The sequence below is a fragment of the Solanum verrucosum genome, unplaced genomic scaffold, assembly GCF_900185275.1.
Source record: "Solanum verrucosum unplaced genomic scaffold, falcon-dt-bn FXZP01000157.1, whole genome shotgun sequence".
Taxonomy (NCBI): Eukaryota; Viridiplantae; Streptophyta; class Magnoliopsida; order Solanales; family Solanaceae; genus Solanum; species Solanum verrucosum.
In genome coordinates, this window is record NW_026020185.1 from 852,684 (window position 1) to 879,917 (window position 27,234).

The window sequence follows — 27,234 nt, forward strand, 5'->3', positions numbered from 1 at the left end:
TCCACACAGCAGCAGTCTAGAGTTGTGGTACCCACGAGAAATGGTAATAATGGTCGAGGGCGTACACAAGGTAGGCGAGGAGGAAATCAACAAGGTCTCAAAGGTAGGAAAAATCGTAATGCATAAAGAGGTATAGTGCATCCAGGCAGGGAAGTCACCCATCAAGATGATAAGGCTCAATAAAGCCTTTCCGGGAAAGAACAAAGCAGAGGCATCTAACGTTGTGATCACATGTATTATTCTTGTCTATGACTAGATGGCTAATGTGTTATTTGATTCGGGTTCTACTTATTCTTATGTATCCATGCGATTTACATCAGAGTTTTATATGATTTGTGATACACTTGATGCCCACATCCATGTTTCTACCCCAGTTGGAGAGTCTATCACAGTCACCCATGTGTATCGTGCTTGTTATATGTTGTTTATGGGTTATTAGACTTTGGCTAATTTGGTGATTTTGGATATGACTGACTATGACATAATCTTAGGCATGCCTTGGTTGTACCCCTATTATTTTGTGCTTAATAGTAATACTAAGTCTGTGACTCTAGAAATTCTGGGAATGAAAAAGTTAGAGTGGGTAAGGGCAGAGTTGTTTGGCTTATTTGGCTCATATTAGAGATGTTGAGGTTGAGTCTCCATCTGTTGAGTCTATCCCCGTGGTGTCAGAATTTAGAGAAGAATTTCCTATGTATCTACCTAGTATGCCTCCTGATAGAGATATAGATATCTACATTGATTTAGAACTTAGTACTCATCCCATTTCTATCCCTCCATATCACATGGCTCTAGAGGAATTAAGAGAGCTTAAAGCTCAAATCCAAGAGCTTCTTGATAAATGATTTATTCATCCTAGTAATTCCCCATGGGGTGCTCCAATTTTGTTTGTTAAGAAGAAGGATGGTAGTATGAGAATGTGTAGACATTACCGTAAATTGAATAGGGTCACCATTCGAAACAAGTATCCATTGCCTCGAATAGATGATCTTTTCGACCAATTGCAATGTGCATCAATTTTCTCTAGGATTGATCTAAGGTCTGGTTACCATCAGTTAAAGATTAGGCCTGCGGATTTTCCCAAGACAATGTTTATAACCCGCTATGGGCAGTATGAGTTTTTGGTTATGTTGTTAGGGTTAACGAATGTGCCTGCATCTTTTACGAGTTTGATGAATGGTGTGTTCAAACCCTTTCTTGATTCATTTGTTATAGTCTTTATTGATGACATTTTGGTCTATTTGAAAAGTGAGGAAGAGTATGCCGACCATCTTCGTATTGTTTTGGGTGTTCTATGGAAACAAAGGTTGTATGCTAAATCCTCTAAGTGTGAATTTTGGTTGACTTCGGCTTTATTTTTTAGGAAAGTAGTTTCAAAAGAAGGGGTAATGGTAGTTCCCCAAAAGATTGAGGTGGTTAAGAATTGGGTTCAGCCTAGCTCTGTGACGGAAGTTATGAGTTTTGTGGGGATCGTTAGCTACTATCATCGATTTGTTAAGAAACTTTCTTTTATTGCCACTCACTTGAAAAATTTGACCAAAAATAAGGTACCCTTTGAATTGACTAAAATATGTGATCAGAGCTTTTAATAGCTCAAGACTCTCTTGACTACCACACTTATTCTAGCATTACCGGTCGGAGGTGAGGATTTTATTGTTTATTGTTATGTTTCGCATTCTGGGTTAGGTGTTTTGTTGATGAATGTTATAGCTTATGCATTGTGTCAATTGAAGGTTAATGAGAGGAATTCCCCAACACATGATTTTGAGTTGGCAGCAGTAGTGTTTGCTCTTAAGATTTGGTGACATTATTTGTATGGTGTTAAGTGTGAGGTGTTTATTGATCATCATAGTTTGCAAATTGTGTTCACTCAAAAGGATCTGAATTTGAGACAACGAAGGTGGATGGAGTTACTTAAGGATTATGGTGTCACCATTGAATACCATCTGGATAAGGCTAATGTGGTGGCAGACGCTTTGAGTCGAAAAGCGGTGAGTATGGGTAGTTTAGTTGGATTGAGTATAACTAGGCGACCATTGGCTAAGGAAATTCATACTTTGGAGTCTAAGTTCATGCAGTTGGGTATCTCAGACAAAGGTGGGGCATTAGCTAGCATTGAAGATAGGGCCACGTTTATTGCGGAGATCAAGGCCAAACAATTTGAGGATGAAATTTTGAATGAACTCAAGAAGAAGACTGTGATTGGTAAGGCACAATAGACCACTCTTGATGCAAAAGTTTTTCTCAGTTTTAAAGGAAGGATTTGTGTTTCTCGAGTTAATGACTTGATTCAGAAATTGTTGACAATCCCATGGTTCGCGATATTCCATTCATCTGGGTGTGGCCAAGATGTACTGTGTTTTGAAGTTAATTTATTGGTGGTCGGGCATGAAGAAAGACATAGTGAAGTTTGTGGTTAAGTGAAAAAATTTCCAACAAGTAAAATATGATCATCAAAGGCCTGCAAGTTTGCTTCAGAGAATGTCAATTCCCGAATGGAAGTGGGAAATGATAGCCATGGATTTCGTGGTCGGTCTTCCCAATACTTTGGGGATGTTTGATCCTATTTGGGTAGTGGTTGACAAATTGACTAAGTTAGACCCATTTTATTCTGGTAAGAATAGATTATAATGCTGAAAAATTTGCTAAGGTGTACGTGAAAGAGATAGTAAAGTTGCACGGGGTGCCCATTTATATCATCTCAGAGTGTGGTACCCAATTCACATCCAAGTTTTGGAGGAAATTGCATGATGAGTTGGGCACACAACTCACTTTTATTTTAGCCATCCATCCACGGATGGACGGACAGTCAAAGAAGACTATTCAAGTATTAGAGCACGTGTGATTAATTTTGGAGGGCATTGGGATAAGTTCTTACCTTTGTATGAGTTCTCTTATAATAATAGTTATCACTCAAGCATTGATATGGCACCATTTGAGGCACCTTATGAGAAGGGATGTAGATCAACCATAGGATGGTTTGAGGCTGGAGATGTGAAACCTTTGGGGGTTGATTTAGTAAAGGATGCTAAAGATAAGGTGAGGAGTATTAAAGCTAAGCTTTTAGCAGTCTAGAGTAGAAAGAAAGAGTATGTAGACCATAAGGTAAGAGATATGGCATTTCAAACTTGTAAGAATTTTCTTCTTAAGGTATTACCCATGAAAGGGTGATGACATTTCACAAGAAGGGCAAGATAAGTGGGCGATATATTGGTCCCTTTGAGATTCTTGAATGTATAGTGCCATTGGTTTATAGATTGACTTTACCTCCTAATCTATCTGAACTTCATCCAGTATTTCATGTGTCCGTGTGAAAGAGATATCATGGTGATGGGGATTACATTATTAAGTGGGACACAATTTTGTTAGAGAAGGACTTCAAATATGAGAAGGAACCAGTTGCAATTCGTGATCGTGATGTGCGTAAGCTGAGGACAAAGGAGACAAAGTATGTGAAATTTCAATGGAAGCATTGTCTAGTTGAGGAATCTAATTGGGAAACCTAGAAGGACATGCGAGACAAGTATCCCCAGTTGTTCGTTGATTCAGGTACTACTCCATTCTTTCTTTAGCCTATTTCTCCTTAGTTTGTCACTGTGGGACGAGTGATGGTAAATTGGTATCTATTGTAACAACCTATTTCCATCGTTATAGAAACGCGAACGGGGAAAAAATTTGGACTGCAAAACTTTTTCGTAGTAACTTGGAATTTACCAACATAGTCTAGATTTGGATGAAATTAGAGTCTTTAAAGTCTAAGGAAATCTGGCAACAATTGGGTGATCTAATTATGAACTAAATCATATAAGTAGATTGCTAAGATGTAAAGGAACCCGTATGACTTTACGGAATTGAATGCAGGAGAGTAGAACACCTGAAATTGATCCTAGCATGAAACGGTATTTTCTAAGTGTCATGGGCTGAAGGTGTGTTGTGAAATGGGAGTTTGGAATTCTTAAATCAACTCACTGGTTCCGTGCAAGCAGCTAAAGCGGGATTATTCCTGCCAGGGCAGGGCCGTTTAGCGGGTTGAGTACCACCATAGTGGGACACACGCAACTTAAAGTAGGAAATTAACCCAAAAACATTTTATTCTTCATTTTTCAAACATGAGAGCTAAGGAAAGAACCCATGTGTTTTCTTGATAGTTTTCCACCATTCTTGTGGCTAATGGTATGATATTCACTCCCCAGATTTGATCCAAAGAATGTAATCTAGTGGGTAATTATCGATTGGGGAGGGTTTTGATCTGGAAATTATGGTGGAGAAAGCCCTAATCTGGGTATGGGGATCACCCAGTTCAAAACTTCAAAAAAAAAATATGCACTGGAATAAGATACTATTCGATACTAAACAAAATGTTCAAAAATGTATTTATAGTTGCCAAAAATGTACTACAAAGAGTCACTCGGTGAAGTAAGTCGGGATCGCCGAACCACTCGGTGAGCCGCCTTTTGGTCACTTTCATCTCCTTTCTGCCTTGGCATTCAGCATCCTTAAAGTCTATAACTTTGGGCGATCTAACACTACATCGCGGAACAACTCGGCAATCCGCCGACTGCTTTTTTCTCTCACCAACTTTGTTCTTTCCTTTAGGGCTTAGCACACTGGAACTTTAGGCGGTCAAGTAGCCATTCGGTGACTCGCCAAGTGGGCTTGGCGATCACTAGTCTTGCATTTCTTCGTTCTTTCAGCTCGCTTTGCTCCTTTTAGCAAATTATTGTCCTTGCTTTGTTCCTCAATCCATATACCTGGAAATCAAGGGTTGTACATCAGTTATTGGCTCAAAATAAGCATTTGAGGACACTAAATATATATATAAATTAAGCCCTTAACGAGTCCAAATCTTGGACTCATCAACACCCCTAACTTAAACTTTTTCTTGTCCTCAAATAAACTCAAATTCAGCAGTTCAAAAAGAATGTCTTAAACAGTGCTACAAAAGACTCAATCATAAATGCACACAACAAGACTTAACTTATTCATGCAAGGATCAATTGTGCACTCAAAGGTTCAAGTTGTGACTCACCATTATCAAAGATTCTCAAGTTCACAATACTTGCTTCAAATGCAAGTTCAAGCTCAACAAAGGTACTCAAATGCCCTCACACAAAGAAGATTCCATATTCACACACAATTGTTCAACAATTTATAGTTCTGGAATCACATATAACTCTCACACTCACAAAGATGAACACATGTATGACTTCACTCATAGGTTTGCCCTTATTTTCTAGCCAATATTCGTTTCAACCCACTCAAGATCAAAAAGGTCTTTTCAAGGCTTGTAACGGGGCTGAGTGTAAGGGTATTATCGTTTAGGCTCAGTGGTTGCTATCCTCATGAAATGTGGTCTGAACATCACTTTCTTTCCTTTTCTTCAACATTTCCACTCATGTTCAAAATTCACCCCATTATTCACTTCCAATGGAATACCGAACACCCTATTTCTTTTGCAACTTTCACAACTTTATTTCACAACTTTATCATTCTTTTTTTTCATTCTTTTTTTCTCTCCTTTTTTTTGGTATGGAGGGGTTCCATATTTTTCAAAACCATGGATCAATTGGGATTTCTTCACACTTCTTGTTTACCTTCTCTTTTCATCACACCCGCAACTTAGGTTGGCTATTCAAACAAACCACACTTCATGAGGATTATGGGTGAATGGATAAAGAGGGGTTACAATTGTATCAAGTTTCTTCCACGAAAAGGGTAAGGCTCAAAGGGGTTCAAGTAAAGTTCACACATCTCACAAGGTTGGCCACAAAAGAGGTATATTGTCAAATTGTTTCACTCTTCAAAATTGTTGCCTAAGATCATTTCAAGAGCTTGCATCACTTAGTCAACCGAACCAACGGAGCAAATTCTAGGTGTCATCACACAAGGTTCATAGTAAGCTCATCACACAAGGCATTGGTATCAATATCAAACAAAACTCCACACTTTCACTAGTGTGCAATATTCATCACAAGAGACTCCATTCGAAAACTGGCTAGTCACAACGAGATGCAAAAAGTTCACATATTATCTATGCAACTTCATTTGGCCTCATCATAGCTGCGCATTCATTTTTGTTTGATTAAGAGCACTGTTCAAGTCATCAGTATTAAACATAACTGATACTCAAATTTGCATAAGAACAACCACATTCAAACACAACAAAGGGTAGCAAATTTTTTTAGATGGGTCAAAACCATTTCTATTCAAAACAAAGAGACATAAGCTCAAACATCCACAAACAATATCAAAAACATAATTTATAGCACCAAAACCCAATATGTATATATACAAAATGATAATCAGAAGAGGTAGGTATGGAAATACCTCACCCAAAAACAAATAAAAAGGCAGTTGTCCTCAAATGCAACAAAATACTAAAAAGTCAATAAAAATGACAGAGAGGGAGGTAAAGAAAGATCTTGTCTATATAGTCGCTCCATCTGTCGGGGCATTAGTGCCAAGGGTAGCAGCAACACTAGATCCATCCATGGTGGTGTCTTTCAATGAAATATGCATGATTGAATCTACCATAGCCTCCTCAATCTCTGTAATGCCCTCATAAGTAGCCTCCTCATTGACACCAAGTTGTTCCTCATCAGTCTCAGCCTCAGCCTCGGACTTGGCAGCAACTACCTCCTTAACTCGAACCTAATCTCCGGTGGTAGCCAGAGGCACATCTGTATCAGTTGGCATATCAGGGATCTCCACAGTCCCAAAAATTATGGACATATCTGTGGACTTCAGCTGGTCCACATCCTTTCTCAGCTCACTAATTGCGGCCTTTAGAGTTGTCACCTCATCAGTGGCACCTTGGCCTCGCTCACACACCGCTATCCTTTCCGCAAAGGCATCAATAGTCACACTTAGGGGTGTCATAGTGGTAGTAAGGGCCCTCTCAATCATCCTAGGAATTGTGGCCTCAAGCCTGGAGGCACGCCTATCAGCAGAATGGGCCAGATGCCCCATGCGTAGTATCATAGCCTGGGTGAGTGGAGGTTGGGAAGGAGCAGCAGCAGACTTAGGAGGTAGAAGAGTTGTAGAGGAACAAGGTATCACATAATGGACAACACTAGATATACATGAAGGCTCAAGGGGTGAAGTAGGAAATACTGCCTCTGTAGGTAGTGTAACAGTATCAACAACCAGGGAGGTATCCACCGGGACTGCCTTCTACTCCTCAGCCTCATCTTTTAGGTACTCAGCCTCAATCTGCCGGATGTCGGTACAGGAGGTGAGAGTCACTTCCATATCCTTCTTCGCATCAAAGGGCAGTTGGGATCATCTACACAGCTTGGTAATCAGCACCAGGAAGGGCAGAGAAGTTTGACGCTACCTGACCCTCATGACCATTTCTTGGCCAATGATCATATCCAAGTTTTTGCCTAGTCCCATCAATGATGCAACCAAGGTAGGATGCTTTCGCGTGGCAGAGAACAAACTCATTTTGGGATGGTATGATAGAATTGTTGATAAAGCCAAACGAGTACCTCGCTGCTACATTGAGGTACTTCTTTTTTATGGGTGCTCCAGCCGCAATCCACCTAGGAATGTCGTCAGATAATAGAGAAGCCAACCATTTTTTCATATTCTCCAATGCTTTTGTTTTGATCATGTATTGAAAGTCATTCTCAATATCTTTTGTACATTCCAGAACCACAATGATATCATCACTATCACACTTCACTTTCCTGCCCCTGACAACCACATACTCTACCAGCTTAAATTTAGCGGTTTACTTCTTATTTTGTGGCACTAGCGCTCCATAAGCAGTGTAAAACTCTCGGACCCAATTTGGAATATAAGGGCCACAGTGTTTTGTGAAGATTTGAAACTTGTGTGACTTCAAGGTGTGATAGATTTCTGGATACAGGTCGATCACGCCATCTAAAGACAGCCTCTTCTCCTCAATGATTATTCTCAATCCCTCAGCCTTCAGTTTATTCATAGACCGGGGAGGAGGACCCTATGCCGGTGGTGCTAGGACCACAGCCTGATCTGGAACAGGAGGAGAAGTCTGAGTCTCCGGTACCCTAATCCTAGATGGATCATGCATCCTCTTGGATAGCAGCTTAGCTCTTCGGGCTAATAATAACTGTTCATTCTCTGACTCAGAGATAACACACTAAGGGTCATGGTGCTCACCCTCACTCTCAGAAGTGGTGAGGTGAGTGGCATATATTTCGTCACTGTCAGAGCTAACCTTTGTTGATGAGCAGGTGTCTTACCTTTCCCTTTTCCCTTCCCACATGTGGTAGGAAGTTTGGCTGCCTTTGCCTGGGATGCAGCTACATCTTCATTTATTGTGATTCCATTTGCCCTCTTGCGGGGCGGTATGTCTCAACCTGCTACTTTTGGTCTAGCCATATCTGCAACACATTAGAATTAGTTAGAAACAATCCAAGAAAAAGTGGAGAAAACGGGTTGCAGAAAGACTCACTGAACCAATTGGCGAGCACAGACAACCCACCAAAAGATATAGTGTATTTTAGGGGTTAGGGCCGCAAAAAGAGTGATTAAAGAAGACTTTCGGCAAGTCGTCGAGTGCACTCGGCGAGCTCAGGCTTCTTGCCGAAAGTAACAGAACCAAACTCAACAATTCCATGAAATTAAAGGCGATCAAGGGGGATTTTGGCGAACCGTCGAGTGGTTCGCGAGCTCAACGTAGCTCGCCAAAAGGCCCAATGTGCCTATTTTCAACCCAACTTCCAAAATCATCCAGCAACCCCCGAAAAATTTAGGTTACTCAGACTTCACCTGACTAGACTCCACAACAATTAAGCACAACCTAATAATTTATGATCAATTTGAATGCACAAAATTCAGGAAATCAACACTTAGGCATTTTAGTCACGATATCAAAACTAAAATTGGCACACAAGCACACATTTACGATTTCAGAGAAGCCCAGCACAAATCAACACTATTTATAACAATGCATTTGAGTTTAACCGCTAATTTAGAGTTTGGGGTTCGAAAAACCAATCTTTATGCCAAAAGATGAATTTGTAAAGCTAGGCAACAAAGATTTCCAACTCCGAACACAAGATCGACGACCAAAAAGCGGTAAAAAGTAAAAATATAGGAAATATAGACTGAGGATGTGATTTTATGAAGTTAAAAAGTGAGGCAATGTGAAAGAGTTTGGAAGTTTAAACCTTTGGCCTTTTAAAAACCGTCCAATTCGCGCCCTTTCGGAGATGTTATTTTTCTCACCGAACCACTCGACAACACACTGAGTGGTTACTTACCTCGCTGAGTTTTAAAAGACCTCCAGTTAATGTAGGGGCCCAAACAACAGACAAAGTCGGGATCGCCGACCTGTTTGACGACACGCCGACTTGTCCATGGGCCCATCGAGTTTTACAAACTCCGTCTTCTGATTTCTTGAGTCCAACGGCGGTCCAAGTCGGGCTCGCCGACCTCTTCAATGAATCACTGACTGGACATTTTGCTCGCCAACCTGCACTTTTCAAACACATTCTACACTTCAACCTGTAGAATCACCACACGTTATTCCAAAATCAACAAGAAAGCAAAAAAAACTTGGGTTGCCTCTCAAGCAGCGTCTTAGTTAACATCGTGGCACGACGCAAGTCCTCACTCAAACTTCATTCTTGGGGTTTGCCAAAGTATCACTAGGCAACCCCTCTTGTTGTCTCAGGTTTAAATGAGAAGAAATTTGACCCATTTGGTTTTCCAACTACTTTATAGAGACGGAATGAGAGGTCACTATCTGGTGAAAGGTCGATACATCTTCCTCCATATCCTTCAAAATTTTATCGCACCCTTCAACCTTGTTGAGAATACGAGAGAGCATATCCTTAGCCCGACCACTCTCAGAATATTTGGGCTTTTGACGCTCGTGGGGAGAAACATACCCATGCTTCTCCCCATCTCTTTCCTTCCAAGTGGGGTTACGATCCCTCCACTCTCTATCACGATCTCTCCATCCCTCATCCCTGTTCCAACTTTGGTTACCACCCTGCCTTTAGTAGTTTTCACGATAACCACCTCTTTGGTTGGCTAGGAAGTTCACTTCTTCATTGTACAACGCTTCAAACTTGGCCTCATCAAGATTTACACACCCAACACCTACAACATTTACACTTGTAGCACCATCTCCCATGACATTCTACCAAGTCTCAAGGATTGGATCATCCTTCAAATGTTTGAAGCTTTGGATGTTGTCCCTAAGTGTCATTATCTTCGAAGGGGGGAAAATCGCACTTGGAATGTGGTGATAAGCTCTTCCCACGAAGTGATGGAATCTCTTGGCAATTTAATGAACCACTTACATGTTTCTCCCATTACAGAAAATAGGAACAACCTCAACCGGACCGACTCTTGAGATATGTTCTTAAAGGAGAACAGCCCGCAAAAATCAACAAAGTTCCTTATATGCTCATGGGGATCCTCATGAGCCAACCCACCAAACAACCATTTCAATTGCAAGAGCTAGTACTTCGTGCTTGTAATGTGGAACACAACGTTCCCTTCAGCTAGAGGAAAATGAATGGCACCAACTTCACCCACAAGATTTGGGTCATTAACATTCGGCTCATTGACATCATTAAGATTGCCGATGTCATCCCGGTGGCCCACTTGGCTACCATTGTGTCACGCCTCAAATCCCATGAAGACGGACAAGCACCCGATGCCCTCAAGGCCCGAGAGAACCAACATGCAACTTGTGCTTACTATACTTATAACTATGACATTCTTGTGACAAGTTCACATAGGATGCAGCGATACGAACCAACATAAGTAGATTCAAAACATATATACAAGACTTGGTCGTTGAGGCCACAACTTGTTAAGACGCAACTAAACCATATACATAAGTCTATAAAGCCTCTAAAATATAGAAAACCTTAGAGTAGGTGGGACAGACCCTGGGACAGACCCCACCTTACTCTTAACTACGATACAATACCAAAATGAATCTACCAAGGACTCAGTAAAGCTCCGAATCAATCTGGAGCTCACCAAAAGTAGTTGAGTGTCGTGTGCTCATACTGAGAAGGTCTACTAGCTGAAGTGCATGTGCCTGTAGCATGAAATACAGCGTCCCCAGCGAGAGACGTCAGTACGAGAAAATGTATTGAATATGTAAGGCAATAACATATATAAAATAAGAGTTCGAATGAAACCAAGTATCAATATATGTGTGCATAAATCAGAACAGAAGACCACCTTTGTTAACCCTTGTGGGATCATGTATGTTACATTCTTGTCTTTACCTTTCTGTGTGTTATGATCTTTATAAGGCATGTGATACGAATGACCAGCTGATCATTGTAGAAGAGGATGACCCATGCTAGGCATTTTAACCCCTAGGATGCGGTCCTCATAATTACACAAATTGGGATCGGCCCATGCTAGGCTTTTGCCCCTGAGCTGCCACCCTTCTATACCAATTGCGATCGGCCCATGCTAGGCTTTCGCCCCTGAGCTGCCACCCTTAATTATACAGATTGCTTTACTTAGATTCTTTAATCTTTGAGATTGTTGTTTTGGTGGTCATAATCATTTTTTATATTTGGAACTACGAACCAGTAGTAGAAGACATGAAATTAATACTTCAAGGCAGTAACAATGACATAAGGAGCTATGTAACATCAATGCATTACTTGTGAGCTTAAATGACACAATTGACTTCAACTTACTAAGAGGAGAATTTACCAAACTTGTTTTTGCAAATACCATTTCTATACCAGCACATAGGAGAATAATTACACAAGTATAGAGTAGTGAACATATAATGAAGTAATTCTATACACTAAGGAGAGGAGGAAATATTGTCAGCTATTTGGAGATCGTACGATGCCACTATGTTTCTTTTACTAGGAATAGAACTTAGGAAATTCCCTTATTGATATTGATTGCAAGTATCAGATTTCATGCCGAAGAATATTGAATCGAATAGCCTTACACACCTTATCTTCTGATCAATACAACTATCACGATTCAGCCTCCCCTTTCAGGTTTTAATCTATAATATAAGTCATGATAAACTACAATTAGCACCTATCACACTGTGAGCCTCGTAAAACAGTAGCTAACTTTGATGGATAATGAGCCCATACAGCCCTTAAAACAATGTGTATCACCACACCCTCCTTCTCTGCCCAATACATACATTATATATCCTTTTCCAAGATTACCCAAACTGTACCAATAACAATACACATAAAACAGCCTCAAATATTCTTTATTATACAACCAATTATTAAACTCACCACCCCCTTGAGTTCTTTATGACAGCACACCCATAATTCCTCTCTCAAACTCATACATAAGGAGGAAGAAAATGGAAAAGTCACCTTACCTCAATTTATGCAACTTCTCCTTATAACTTGAATTCCTCTAGAACTGCAACTTCCCTTCACACTTAAACCAAAGAAGAAGAGAAAAGTATCTTAATAATTAAGAAAAGTGAGCAGTAGCTTGTGGGAACTTCTGCCTTGTATTTATAATTAAGCATGAATAACATGTTTTCCTAATCATCCATGGGGGAATTAAACTAAATCCATAAGTGTTTTCACTTACCTTGTCTTGCAAAGATGAGGGTTTCTTCAAGAACCCTAGAAGAACTTTAAGGCTGATGTTTTAATCCTTAAGAGAAAAGAGAGAGAGAGCTGGAGTTAATCCTCAATATTGTGTGTTAAAATGAGTGAGAATAGCAGCCAATATATCTTATATTGAGCTTTCTTCACCTTTAAGAATATCCTCTAGAAAGCTTCATTTTCAGCCACTAATTGGTCAAGTAGGTGATGCACCTGCTTATGTACATCAAGCAGCTCAAAAGGTCAAACTAGGTGATGCACCTACTTGCTTTCACTTGGGCTTAAATATTGGGCCTTGACAGATTTGGCTGTTGGTCTTAAATTTCATTTTTCTTTTATTTAACTTAGTTTGGGTCTCAAGTGAGTCCATTAGCATAGGCCCAAATCTGATCCATAAACCTTGGCCTTTTAAACTAGATCCATATAGCTCAAGCAGGTAATGAACCTACTTGGTCCTTTGGACTGGTCAATAAGTCAAAGTAGGTGATGCACCTACTTGTTACCTACTAGCTTAGTTAAGTCAAGCAAGCAGCTCATTTATTTTATTCCATTTTCTAAATATTAATCCCTTTTGCTTTAACTTAGCACTTAACTTTCAACTTTAAGCTCAATTACCACCTTACTGTCTCTTTAAATACTCCCGTTGGAGTTAACTTGCAGTACACATGCTGAAACGTGCAAGGCACCACATCACCTTCCGAGCTAGTTTAAACCAACACTAATCATATAAGAATCATGGTCCCTCGCCTATACTATAAGGCTATGTCAAGCATCACAAGAATATAACGAACATATGCGTAATACGGGTTGATACACATTGCTTCCGTTGACACTCATTTCCTCTGTTTCAAACATCAACACAAAAACCAAAACTAAAAGTATGTAGATTCAACTATGACTAAAAAGAACAAAATTCAACTTCACCAAAAGAATTTCAAACAACGCCACTCCCCAGCAGCGGCACCATTTTGATTAATAACGTTTCATAGATACTTCATCTAATTCTAAGTGTCAACGATCATTAATCAGTATATAACCCAACTAAATGAGTTGGGGTCGAATCCCACAGGGACTGGTACATGTTTGAGAGTCAATTGGGAAATGCGAATATGATTAAATCAGTCATAAGAATAAACATTATCGAATAAAAACATAACTCAAATCAGGGGGTGACACGAATGTCAAATAAAGGGGGTTTTGGTTTTAATTTTCTACTACAAACAGTGGCAAACAATACGAAATAATAATAATGAGAGGGGTTCTTGGGATGTGATCGATTATAGGCTAATATAGACAAATGGGTAAATGCAACTATTAGAAAATAACTAGTTATTAGTGAGTAAGCTAGGCTATAGAGGAGATAAATTTTATCTCGAAACAATTTACCGTGAATCAAGTTGATTTATCTCGAACATCAACAAGCATGTCATATAAGAATAGCCCACACCTTAGTCCATTCACTCTCTCGAGCTGAATGTGTGCAATTGGGTTTAGAATTCACTCTCTCGAGCTAAACCCAGGTTAACCTAATACCCACAAACCATCAATCAATAAGTTTAGTTTAAAACCGCTTTCTCGAGCAAGCCCAAAACACAAGGTTAGAACTGCATTTACAACTATAATTCTTAAATTAAACCACAATTAATGATTGAATTCGCTTCTAAATAGCATTTAAACTAACAATTAGCAATACCCATAAACTAAATCTGCCCATAATCACACCCCCAAGAATTGGGGTTTTATCTAGACATCATAAAAAGGTAAAAGCCATTACTAAATTGATTATTCATCAACTGGGTAAGAGTAGACTCATCCTTACAATGCTCCAATTCGAACAATCTCAAAGACCCATTTCTAATTTCTCAAAGTTGAAAAACTTCAATTCTTCAAAGCTTAGGAAAAACTAGAGAAAAATTATCTCCCAGTTCAAAACTTCAAAAAGAAAATATGCACTAAGATCAGATACTATTCGATACTAAACTAAATGTTCAAAAATTTATTTATAGTTGCCAAAAATGTGCTGCGAAGAGTCACTTGGTGAAGTAAGTCGGGATCGCCGAACCACTCGGCGAGCCGCCCTTTGGTCACTTTCATCGCCTTTCTGCCTTGGCATTCGGCATCCTCAAAGTCTATAACTTTGGGCGATCTAACATTGCATCGCGGAACCACTCGGCGATCCGCCGACTGCTCCTTTCTCTCACCAACTTGGTTCTTTCCTTCAGGGCATGGCACACTAGAACTTTAGGAGGTCAAGTAGTCATTCGGCGACTCGCCAAGTGGACTTGGCGATCACCAGGCTTGAATTTCTTCTTTCTTTCAACTCATTTTGTTCATTTTTGCAAATTAGTGTCGTTGCTTTGCTCCTCAATCCATATACCTAGAAATCAAGGGTTTTACATCAATTATTGACACAAAATAAGCATTTGAGGACACTAAATCTATATAAATAAAGCCCTAAATGATTCCAAATTTTGGACTCATCAGTATTCCCCATCATTTCATATTATTTATTGATTAGCTCTAGCAGTATTCATTGATTCAAGGTATCTTTAAATATGCTTATGATATGCCAGCAGGGTTAGCTTGGGGTCATTTGTTATCCTAGGTCCCATTTTCTCGTCCTAGGGAAGCTTCGGGGCGTGACAGCTTGGTTGGTCACAGCTTGAGTTAACATTCAGATGGCTTCCCGAAATTCAACTTTGGTGACTTCTCTTTGGGGTTGCATTTCTGGTGCATTAGGTACCCCTTGTTCCTCGACAATACACCTAGCATGACGACCTATGACAGCTCTTCGTGGAGGCATGATCAACTGAAAGACACGTGCAAACACGAGTTAGATAGAAACTTTATAGAGATTAACTCTATCGCACGAAATAAACATGAAAGAAGTGAGATAGTTCCTAAATGTTGCAGCCTCCTAATTATAGGTATGGCGCACTTCACACCGATAACTAGGACTCTACTGAAACGGCTTCATAGACTCCCTAGGACTCCTGAACTCTGGGCTCTAATACCAACTTTGTCACACCCCGAGCCTACACCTTGGGAGGGACTGGCACTTGAGAACCATTATTGGTCCCCAAGCGAACCCTTGGCCTGGCTAGACTCTCAGCGGAAGACTTTAAGCATTAAGAAGAGAATTCAGATGCAAGATAACTCAACTATCTCAAACTAAACTTAGAATGTTTTAGATATAAACATTTAACTTATCCAAAGTGACAACTTAAATCTGAACATAAGCCAATAACAAGATAATGACAAATGAACTAACTAACTGTCTATGAAGCCTCTAACAACTGAGATGGACGTCGGGACAAGACCTACGACATCTTAATGAACTAACTATAAAGCAATAAAAAAGGGTCCTCTGAAAGCAAGGAGGCTCACCAACTGACTCTGGGTACTCAACTAGATCAACGAGGCACTGGATGTTGATCCTGGTTACCTGTATCTGCATCATAAAATGATGCATGCCAAAATTGCATCAGTACATTGTATGTACGAGCATGCGAGGGGAAAACTAAACACAATATAAGCTTGAAATAAATACTGAAAGAAACACTTACCTCAATTTTACTCAACTCATGAATACTCAACTCAAAGCAAATATAAACAACAGTAAAGGTGCAGTTTATATAAAGCATTTAAAACAGTAGGTAGTAACTCAATATGTTAAAGAAGTGCAATAACAACTCAATTTATATATATAAAGTAATATAATTCTGTGGGAGTTTCTCTAACCGATAACCATCACTATGAGCTAATGTGATGATACAGTGTCTCGCCCACGCTGCCAAAACTGTCTTGTAACTTGTCGGGATATAAAGCGTTTCAACTAAGTGGATCCACTAGTCTATGCTAAAAAGCACTAAGGAATCATCTAAAAAGTATGAACTTTTTTACCCATGATGGCTACATGGTTTATGGAGATTTGAGTTATTGTGAACTCGTCCACATATTGGTGATCAATACTACTCCAAAAATACTAAGCTCATATGTTTAAAAACAAAACTCTTTCTATGGTTTAAGATAATTACCCAAAAATTATCTCAAAGGCTATCTTAGAAATCTGTGTTTCCTCTCTTGTTTAAATGTGAAAACATTTACTCTTTTGAAGAAAAGAACTTTGATCTTTACTCTTTACTCAACTCAAAATCAAGTCTTAAAACAAAGTTAAAACGTTTGCAAAAGGCTTTTGAAATGACTCTAAGAACTCTCTAGACTAGGCTCTTAACTTTCCTTGAATTTGAATTTATGGATTCAAGGATTGTCATTTGTGATAGGAGGGATTTCATGATATTTAGGAGTGTTTTTAGACAGTTAAACATGAGAAACGATCAAGAAATCACTGTCTGGAAGCAAGTCCGCGATGCGGAGATGCATTTTTATTTTTGGCCGCGAAATAACTTTTGAGGCAGAAGGGTCTGTGCCTGCTCTTCAACACGGAGAAAATTTCTATGAAAAGGTGGGGCAAGTCCGCGACGCGGACTGGGACTCCAAATTCACCTGACTTTTTCCTTCTTCATTTTCTAACCCCAATTCTCCTAAATTCGATTCTTTTTTTCCAAATTCTCTTTAGATTCTGATACCCAGTATATATACATAAGAACCTAACTCAAAACAACTCTATAATCGACGCAATAACCTCAAGAACTTCTCAATTTCAGACCAATTCAAGAACAAAAACAAATTCAAGAACACATATCAAGAACATTGAACTTTCAACCTTTTTAGAACAACTTCAAGCTGAAATAAACATGTTTGGCGTGTGGGTGAACAAACTCAACGCTATGTGAACTCACATACCTCGTAGGATTGAATCCTTGGCGAAATCTCCAACCAAAATCTCAAGAACTTGACGAATCTTGAACTTTTCTTCTTCTTTCTCCTCTTGAGTTCTTTCTCCAAAAACCCTAGCGTGTTTTGGTAAATGTATAAACTGATCTAATTCTAATTAGACCCCAATTAAACTTCTAAAAATGAAATAAATTAATTGAGCATGGAAAAGACCAAAATACCCCTTATAAATTCGGTTTTGACTTTTCTTATCTAGACATCCCAACTTTGAATGGTTTTATCTCCCTCATATGAACTCGAAATCGAGCAAACTCAGCGGCGTTGGAAAGATAATTCAAAGGTCTTTCATACATTATCTTGTATCACACCTTAATCATCTTGGTCTAGGAGTTATGGTCGTTTGAAGTTGACCCGAAACTCATCCTTAACTTAACGTAAACAAATTTCCAGATTTGTCATTCTTTCCAAAAATGACTCTTTGTAATTCCAGCTCTTTCACTTAGAGGGGTGTTACAAAATGAATCTTGTGCGAAATTATAACCGTAAGATATAAAGTATGGTTTGTGCCTCGAGGCATAAAAGATTTTCGCAAAAGTTCTGACATTATTAAATGAAGATATATTCTTTAGTGGTAGATGCAATGAGACTTGTTTCAGTCTGGAAATAGATGAAATACTTCAATATGTATAATGAATGATTATTATGTCTAACTAGATAGTGAAAGTTATATGAAAATTCTTGAAGGATTTAAAAGGTCTTAAAGCAATTACATTGAGTGTCAAGTGATTTTGAGATTGCTTAACAAAAAGAAAGAATCTTTTCAATCTCATGAAAATGATAAGAAAATATTATGTGTTAGTAGTATTGCTGCACCTACAGATTATTGGTTATGTAAATAAAAGAAGATTATTTGTTCTACATAACGAAATTTATGTGAAGGGATTGACATATTATCATTCAAGTTATATCAAGAAACTAACAAAGAAAGTGACTCAGTACATAGAAAATGTGCTTTTTTGCTTCTAGAAGAAAAGATGAGCTTCAATAAAATTGAAATGATCAATCTCCAAGTCATAAATTATTTGATTATGTAGATGGATAATATGTATTTGATCTGCATGAAGCTCAATATCAAATGGGCTATTTGTTAACATATGGAGGCACAAAAATATCTTCGCATTCCAAGAATCAAACACTAGTAACCACTTCTTCAAATGATGCAGAAATTATACTAATCTATGAAGTAAGTTGGGTATGTGTTCGGTTGGAATCATGGCCTACCATATTCAGGAAATAATATCATAGTCGGGAGTAAGTTGTATCACACTGAAGTTATATCAAGTTAATCTACAAGAAAATCAGTTGCAAATGAAAATGTCCACAACATGATTAATTCTATGAACGAGTTGAATGAGCAGTTTTTCAAGCAATAGCGAGGTAATGAATAAACTAATTTTTAGAAGTTTGGCTAAGATGAAAGCCTTATCATATTGATGAAATCAATAAAATAATATATCAGGATTAGTTCAAGAACGCAGGATCTTTGTGAATGTGATTTGATCAGAAAGACACTATCAATAATAACATCTAAGAAGTTGGTATATAAGATTGGATGATATCATCACAAGAAATTAAGCAGTGTTTTAAACAGGGGAGTATAACACGCATTGTACTCTTTTTTCCTTGTCCTAGGTTCTGTCCCACTAGATTTTCCTGGCAAGGTTTTTAATGAGGTAACAAATAATATATATTAAACGATAGTATACTCTTTTTCCTTCACTAGAATTTTTTCCCACAAGATTTTACCCAGTAAAATTTTAATGAGGCATATTATCTATGGACATTTCAGGAGGAGTGTTATAAAATATTATATTGTGGATTTTCATTACACTTAGAAGTTAGTCTCACCAATTATCTTCATTACTTCCCTCCATTATGAAGATAATTTCCACTTCTATGACCATTATTCTATTGGCCTTACACCTCCATAACCTCCTCCTTTATATTCATGATTAATGTCATATTTGTAACTAACATTTTATATGGCTCTCTATGTTACACTATAAATAGAGGCATAATGATTCATATTGTATACGCTTCATCTTCTATATTTCTCGTCTTATTTTTCTTCAATTTAAGAATGAACTTTTTTCTTAAGCGGTAATAAAAAATATTTAGCATTAAGAGTAATATTATTGTATTAAGAGTCGGTAAAGTTATTACACACTGATATACATATATATATATATATATATATATATATATATATAATATAGCTAAAAGTATGACGGTGGGATAGGGGAGTATTTTAGTTGAGAAAAGGTTTATGAGGAGTAAGGTGTGGTTGTTTAGGAAAAAGAAAAAAGAATAGAGAGAGTGATGACTATGGATCTAGCAGTGGTGGACTATGGTTCGTGCAAGACGAGACCATCGGCGCTTCTGAACTCGATATTTATGACGACGGTAAACGCAGCCGCAAAGAGCCTTGTTGCTGTAGCTTCGAATGCTAAGGCGGCAGACCAACAAACAGAAAAGTGGAGAGCAACAGACCACATGAGGTTCATGTTGATGCTCATGACTTGGTTAGCAGTTTGGGTTCTTAGGGTATTGATGGATCACTGTCCTTTCTCTACTGGTTCTTCCTATTCACTTGATGATTTAATGATGTTGCCATCAACTGGAGCTCCTTCTACTTCTGCTTTTGATTTAGTGCTTCAACAAGATTCTACTAATTATATACAACCACCACCTTCTGCTAAAGTTCTTGGTAGAGCTCTCACGCATGTAAGTTTTATCCCTTATTTTAATTTATTGCTTGCAAAGTACATACATAATTAAAAATCAAACAAGGCCTTTAAATTTTGATTTCAAACATAGCACATATATTTATTGCCACTAAAGGAAGATGCGTAACAACTACTTACCTTGTTGAAAACTCCTCACCTATCATCTCATTCTGAAAGTATTTAGTTCCTCCCTCCGTACCATGTCCCATTTTATATGACATTTTTCAAATTTTCAGATTCAAACAAGTTTATTTTTTATTGTAAGTTTTTCATAGATCTTTTTGAATTATAAATTATTGTGACTTATAATATTTTTTTGGATAATTTACAAATATATAAAATTCATTTTAAAAAATTGAAAATCTGCAAATTTCCGTACAAACTTAAAATGTTTGACTGGAAAAACGAAAAGTGCCACATAAATTGGACAAAAGGGACTAATAATTTTGAAGTATTGAATTGTAAGATGTATCTTGTTTCTTAAATTGATCACTCAACTAGGGTGGGGAGCCATACTTATTAGCGGTCCTCATTATATTGATTTACCACTCACAACTCCTTGGGATCGGTCCGTTGCTTAGCGGACTGAATTTTTCGACTATTTAAGATTAAATTCATTCATTTATTTATTTATTTATTTATGCTAGGAACGTAATTAAAATTAAACTTCAAATTAAATTATTTATGTATGCTTGGATGGTAACTAAACTAAAATTTAATTTTGGGATTTGTTCTGAATTTGTATCAATTTGGACATAATCAGCCAGCAGGAAGTACTACTTTTGTAAGGTTTGTTATTATAGGTACAGAAATAAATCTGTCGTTTTCGGTCTGCCGTTACTATATACTAATAATAGATTTTGGTATGCATGTAAATGCCACGTGTCTTTTTCTTTAGACACCTATTTTAACTTGTCACCTCTCCTCTCGACACGTCATTTGTGTTATCTCAATCGTCACTTGCGTGTCTTAACATAAGAAATCAGATGCATTATCATGCCGTAAATTGACCTTCAATTTTTGTTTTAGTTATTTCCCTTATATATTTATTTGAATGAGTATTAATTAATTTAAAAGGGGAAAAAAAGACAAGTAATAATGTGTACATTGTCGTTATAAATCATCGATCATCGATCACTATGAAATGAAAATTTAAAATTAAGTTACTTCATCACTTTTTATAAGCATTTTTTAAAAAAATAAATAAATGAATACGACACATATCTCTGAATAGAGAGAGAATTGGTTAACCGCTTCATGCTCATTGATATATATATAAAATGTAACATATATATCAGGAGCATGTACATATATGATATATATGTGCATTTAATTTATTTATCAGGGCCCAAAAATTTATACCCTTCCTCTCAAATTAGGTGGCACAATTTATGATGACACAACGGTAATTTTGAAAATCAATTAAGTTTTTCTTTGACTAGAATATGACTTTTGAATATTTTAGATAGTTAATTATTGTGTTCTATAATATTTTTAACATAGTTTTAAATATATAATTTTACCTGAAAAAAACTTAAATCTTCTATGATCGTATTCTTGTTTAAAATTTAGAAATTTATCCCTCAATATTTCAATGCGACATATAGGTACTTTATTTGCACTCTCTAAAATATATGATAGTAAAAGAGTTGAATAAATCTCTAATTCGTGGATTCTGTAATTCTATACTTTTTTCTTAATTAAATTCTTCTAATTAATTTAAACATGCGATTTTTCAATCTTACCATTTTATTACTAAATAATGTCTCACTGACTATAGATTAAGCGCACACAAAAAAAAAGTTGAAGCAGGAACTCTTTATATATATATATATATATATATATATATATATATATATATATATATATATATATATATATATATATTTTAAAAGGAGAGTTTTAGCATGTTAGTTTCTTTAGTCATTAATAAAGAAATTTGAGGGTATCATAGTTTTTGGAATATTATTGCAAGATTTGCTTGCTTTAAGTTGTCCTCTATGTTTAGCTATTTTGACCTTATTATTAACTCCCAAAAAAAAGTCATCTTTTTCATTTAAATTACAAATCATGCCCTAAAATTTAAGTGAAATGTCATGGAGTATGGTGGGATCCACTCGTTATGCTTTCCAAACCAACACATAACACTTACGCTATAATTTTCTTCATATATTTTTATTTCCATTTGAATTTGGTGAAAGACAATTACTTATTTAATTTTTATAAAGATTGTTATTAAAGTGTGTAAATTACTCTACTCTATTCCAGTTAACTCCACATATCATTTGAATCTCCTGAAGGATAATTACTTGTTCATATCCAAGTGCATTTAAAGTGTATAAATTTATTATAATTAAGTAGTTTAATACATTTTTAGAAAAATGGATCATTTTTTACCAATACGTAAATAATATACTTTATTACATATAAATCGTTTTTAGTATTTAATAGTATAATGTTTTCATGAATATAAACAATTTATCATTTGGCAATCATCAGCCATTCATGAATCAAGAATTTATTCAACTTTAAATATGCACTACTATGTGCATATGATCACTGCTCAATAATTACTTAGGTGTGTTCGGTACGATGAAAAATATTTTTTTAGAAGATGATTTCTAGAAAAATATTTTTTTAGAAGAAGTAGGATTTTTGTTTTACTTATTTTCTTGTATTTGATCATACTCAAGTAAAAAATAACTATTCTAAAAGCATTTGTATCTAATTTAGAGAAGTACTGTGAGAGATGAATTAGATTGAGGGTAGTGTAGTGGTGGTGGGGATGAGGATGGGGAGCCCAAGGGATGAGTTAAAGATGAGGTGTGTTAAAAGGTGAGGAAGGTCGATATGGAATGTCACTTGTGAATCTTGTTTTTCATATGCCCATCTTATGAGTAATTTTCCTCATTTAAAAAGAACAAAAAACTTATTATCCTAAAGAAAGAAGAGTAATTTTCCTCATTTGAAAAGAACAAAAAACTTATTATCCTAAAGAATACATCTTTAGATGCATAGACTTTTTTTTCTCTAATTTCACATAATTTTTTGTTTTATTAACAACATTGGTCCTGTGCCATCATCCTTAGTTATTAGGAGAGAATAGACTAAGATCCAAAATGGTAAACTTACCATCGGATCCGACATCGGGTTAGTCCTCTTTTCGGATTAAGGACTTATTCTATAGTAACGATCTATAAATGGTAACACAACAGTAAAGATAAACAAACTCGGTGTAAATCTAAACTATTCTGGATAACAAGCTTCGATTAATTTCCTTCAACTTAGAGTGCATATAACGTTTTGTTCTACGATTTCCTTTTAAGAAGAAAATAATATTGGTACTTGTTTACTTTTGTTGAATGAATTCTAGGGGGCGTTTTGACAACCAGGATGGATGGACAGGTGAGAATACAGTTCACGTGAACCTAATAGTTTTGATCTAAACTTCGATTTTTGTCATAAAAGATCCATTTAGTGTGTACAATTTATTATTTTAGAATCCAGTAATTTGGAAAAGGCTATAATGTAAACTGTTGACTTATTCATTCGAGGGAATATATTTCAGATACTAGCGTTGCTAAATGAGATTCCAGCTTCGTCGAGGAAGTACCAGTTTGCACTGGGGATGGCTGACAAGATCATAGATGAGAACACTAAATGCGGACACCTAGAGATGCTCCAAGTTAATCGTTCGGCCCTGGCTTCAGCATTCACGCGTACATCTAGACTTCTTTATAGCTCTTTAAAGAGTCCCCGTATGTCAGAGGATTCATGGACATGGCCATCACGCATTCTTCGATCCCTTCCTTTGGGATCTTTTGTGGCGTCATCACTCAAAGGTTTGGGCACATTTTTTCCATGGGTGGGAACTGCCACGAGCCTCTTTCAAAACAAGAGACAGCTGGCTGTTCCCGGTCATGAGGAGAGTGTGAATGACTTGGCAGCTGAGAAACACGCACAGGAGTTGCTGTGGATAACAAGTAAGATGGTAGAGTGTGGTGCTGTGGATGAAGCTTTGGTGCAATGGAGCTTATCTTCTGGCTTGGCTTCCATTACTCTCTTGTCTAATCTCAGGGTGCAAGGATTCATTGTCAAGATCACAGGTGTGTTCAAATTATTATTATTACTAAATTTTTTAAGTGATATATATAGTTTGACTTGAGATTTACTTTGAACTCTATGACTTGACATGAAGTCTTAAAGTATAGTAATTTTTAAAAAAGCGATTATTATTATTGAGTTTTGCCATTTGGTGGTGTAGCGATATTAATTGGAGAGCTTAACAAAGTTAAATATGAAGTTCCAAGACAAGTGAAGTTCAACATACTCGTGTTGTGGATTCCGCTGTTGTGTTATGCAGAAAATGGAGTTTCATATCCAGTATTGACAGGATATGAGAAGGTGGAGATGGAGAAGACAATGAACGAATTGATCAGTACGCTACCCAGCATTGATCAAGAGGTTATTCTCACCAACTGGATGCAAGATTTCATGACAACATCTTCGGACTGGCCAAATCTCCACAATTCATATGACCATTGGTGCCATTCCACTCGTGAGTTCATTCCAGGAGTTATGCATGAAGGAGGACAACTTTGTGAGTCTACTCTATATATATAAAATATAGTTGTACTTGGGATGTGAGTGTTTTTTCGTTGAAGACTATAGGACCTGGATAAAAGTATCATTTGGTAGTGCACTTTAGGAGTTGAACTATCTTTTTAGTTATATATATATAAATATATACATATATGGCTTTCCTTTTATCTTTACCGTTTGTATGTCTTCTTTATAAATAAATAAATAAATAAATAATACTACTCCTACTTGTCTTCTTGTAATTATTCTTTGATGATCAATAATATACTCATTCCATTTCAAAAATAATGACTTTCTTTTCTTTTTAATCTGTTTAAAAAAGAATATTTTTTTCTTTTTTGGTAACAATTTAATTTCAGTTTTCCACGTGGCATGTTTAAGGTCACAAGATTAAAAGACAATTTTGTACATTTGACATAACTTTAATTTAGTATCACAAGATTTAAAAATGTTCTTTATTTTCTTAAACTACGTATCAAGTCAAACTACACCTTTTTTTTTAAAATAGAGGGAGTAATAGGCAACAAATTAGAAAAGAGTTATCATAGACATGAGGAAGAGTTTTCTTAGAGATGTCATCATGCATTTTTAGTATCCAGATCTTCGCATATATAATTTGATCTGTTTGCGTTCATCTTGTTGCTACATCTATCTATCTATATATCTATCATAAGAATCATGAAAGAATAATTATATATATATATAGTTGACACACGCATAACAAAATTTAATTTCAGGTGGAACATTAATTAATACATGGCCTACTTTAGTGTATTTTTTAAATGTCTATCAGGCTTGACAAGTGGATTATTGAGGTTTCGTCATGTGGAAGCATGCATCACCTTAATTTAGACTTAGATCGGAATTAGTATATATATCTCGACTAATGAAACAGCAATGAAAGAGTATGAGTTTCACGGGGAGCTAGTTTGTCGAACCAGTGACAACACAAGTACACAACTATAAATGTGTCATGGAGCTTAGCTTGGACTTGATGAAGATATTAAGTGTTGACCTACTTACCATCATAAAATACATTACATTTACGGCTCGTAAGTCGTAGGTCTTGGCATGGACAATAGCAACCACAGTTCAGTACCTCAAATTTTGGAGACGCTCAACCATGGTGAAAGATATGGACCGTATCTTATATTTATGGTCCATAAATCAAAAGAGGAAACTCTAAGAATAATTCTTACTTATGGCCCAAGTTTACTTGTAATCCAAGTAATAACATAAATAATATTTAATGAAGAATAAATCTCGTCCGTACATTGGTTCTTTGATGGACGTACCAGATTAAGCCTTAACCTCTATAAATTGGTCTTTCCTCCACCCATTAGGGTTACCACATATTCTCTACAATAATTCTATCGTTGACGGCTGTGGTAACGTAAGGTTAGGGCAAGGAGGTAGAAATCAATTTACGACTACATTTCCGCTTCTTTCTGTGATGATGTCTTCCGCATCAGGTATGTACCCCTAATGATCTCTATATAAGATTATCGTGTTCAAGATCTTGGTATTATGTATTAAAGTATTTAATCTTACATGTGGCATCCGAGCCTCGATTGTTTGAACGGATAATCTTACATATATATATGAAAACAATTATCATGTAACGCAATGAAAATTTTGACACGAGAATGTCAACATTACAGTCCCTTAAGCTTTTGTACGTGTAAAATTTTGGTTTAATCCATAAAAGTCTATGATCTTAGCCTTAAGTAAATAAATAATAATAAGTACTACTAGTTTATAATTGAGATTGGAATTGCAATTACTAAAAGTTGCTACTCATAATATAGACGTCTATAGCTTTGGAGTTGTTCTACTTCAGCTATTAACTGGGAAGAATATGGGAACTCTAAATATAAAGGATCATGATTATATAATGTATTGTCATGCAGATTCAAATCTTAAGACAATATAAATTCAAGAGATACATGTAATAGACATAGCACTCTAAACAAAGTCATGTGCATGATGCACCATGTGATAATTACATGTACAATTTACTTCTACCTACTAATAAAAATAATAATCTAATGAGTGGTAGAAGTTCCGGGTTAGTTGAAGCTCGGTAAAAGAGCAATCATATATTTGCTAATGTAAATTAATACTACAAAAGAAAAATCACTAGCTATTTGATTGGTAATTGTAACATCAAGTATTTGTAGTATTTATTTGACTAAGCAATAAGTAATATGTGTACTTAATGCAACATAGTTTGTTAGTCATCAAATTGGTCAAATTAGAGAAATTAACGTCTACACATGTAATATTTATGATCACTTGATGCATATATTATGTTTCTATAGTTTGTTAGTCACCAAAGTGGTCAAACTAGAGAAATTAATGTCTACACATATAATATTTATGATCACTTGATACATGTATTATGTTTTTATAGTTTGTTAGTCACCAAAGTGGCCAAACTAAAATATATAAAATTATTCACATGCACAAAAATTTATGAA

The 27,234-nt window shown here is 36.5% G+C and overlaps 2 protein-coding genes across 2 annotated transcripts in view; one reads left to right on the plus strand and one right to left on the minus strand.

The window, feature by feature from the left end:
* The window catches only part of LOC125829366 (E3 ubiquitin ligase BIG BROTHER-related), an 882,037-nt gene that overhangs the window by 337,725 nt on the left and 517,078 nt on the right, over positions 1-27,234 (minus strand). The window lies entirely within an intron of this gene.
* LOC125829365 (uncharacterized) lies at positions 19,707-24,996 on the plus strand. The gene is made up of 3 exons (XM_049508594.1): positions 19,707-20,150; positions 23,721-24,258; positions 24,417-24,996. Exons 1-3 carry the CDS (start codon positions 19,746-19,748, stop codon positions 24,773-24,775), a joined length of 1,302 nt encoding a protein of 433 aa, XP_049364551.1. The 5' UTR covers positions 19,707-19,745; the 3' UTR covers positions 24,776-24,996.

Coding starts and splice junctions, on each gene's coding strand:
- LOC125829365 (XM_049508594.1), top strand. CDS start 19,746: ATGACTATGGATCTAGCAGTGGTGGACTATGGTTCGTGCAAGACGAGA. Junction 20,151..23,720: donor TTGGTAGAGCTCTCACGCAT/GTAAGTTTTATC, acceptor AATATATTTCAG/ATACTAGCGTTGCTAAATGA. Junction 24,259..24,416: donor ATTCATTGTCAAGATCACAG/GTGTGTTCAAAT, acceptor TTGGTGGTGTAG/CGATATTAATTGGAGAGCTT.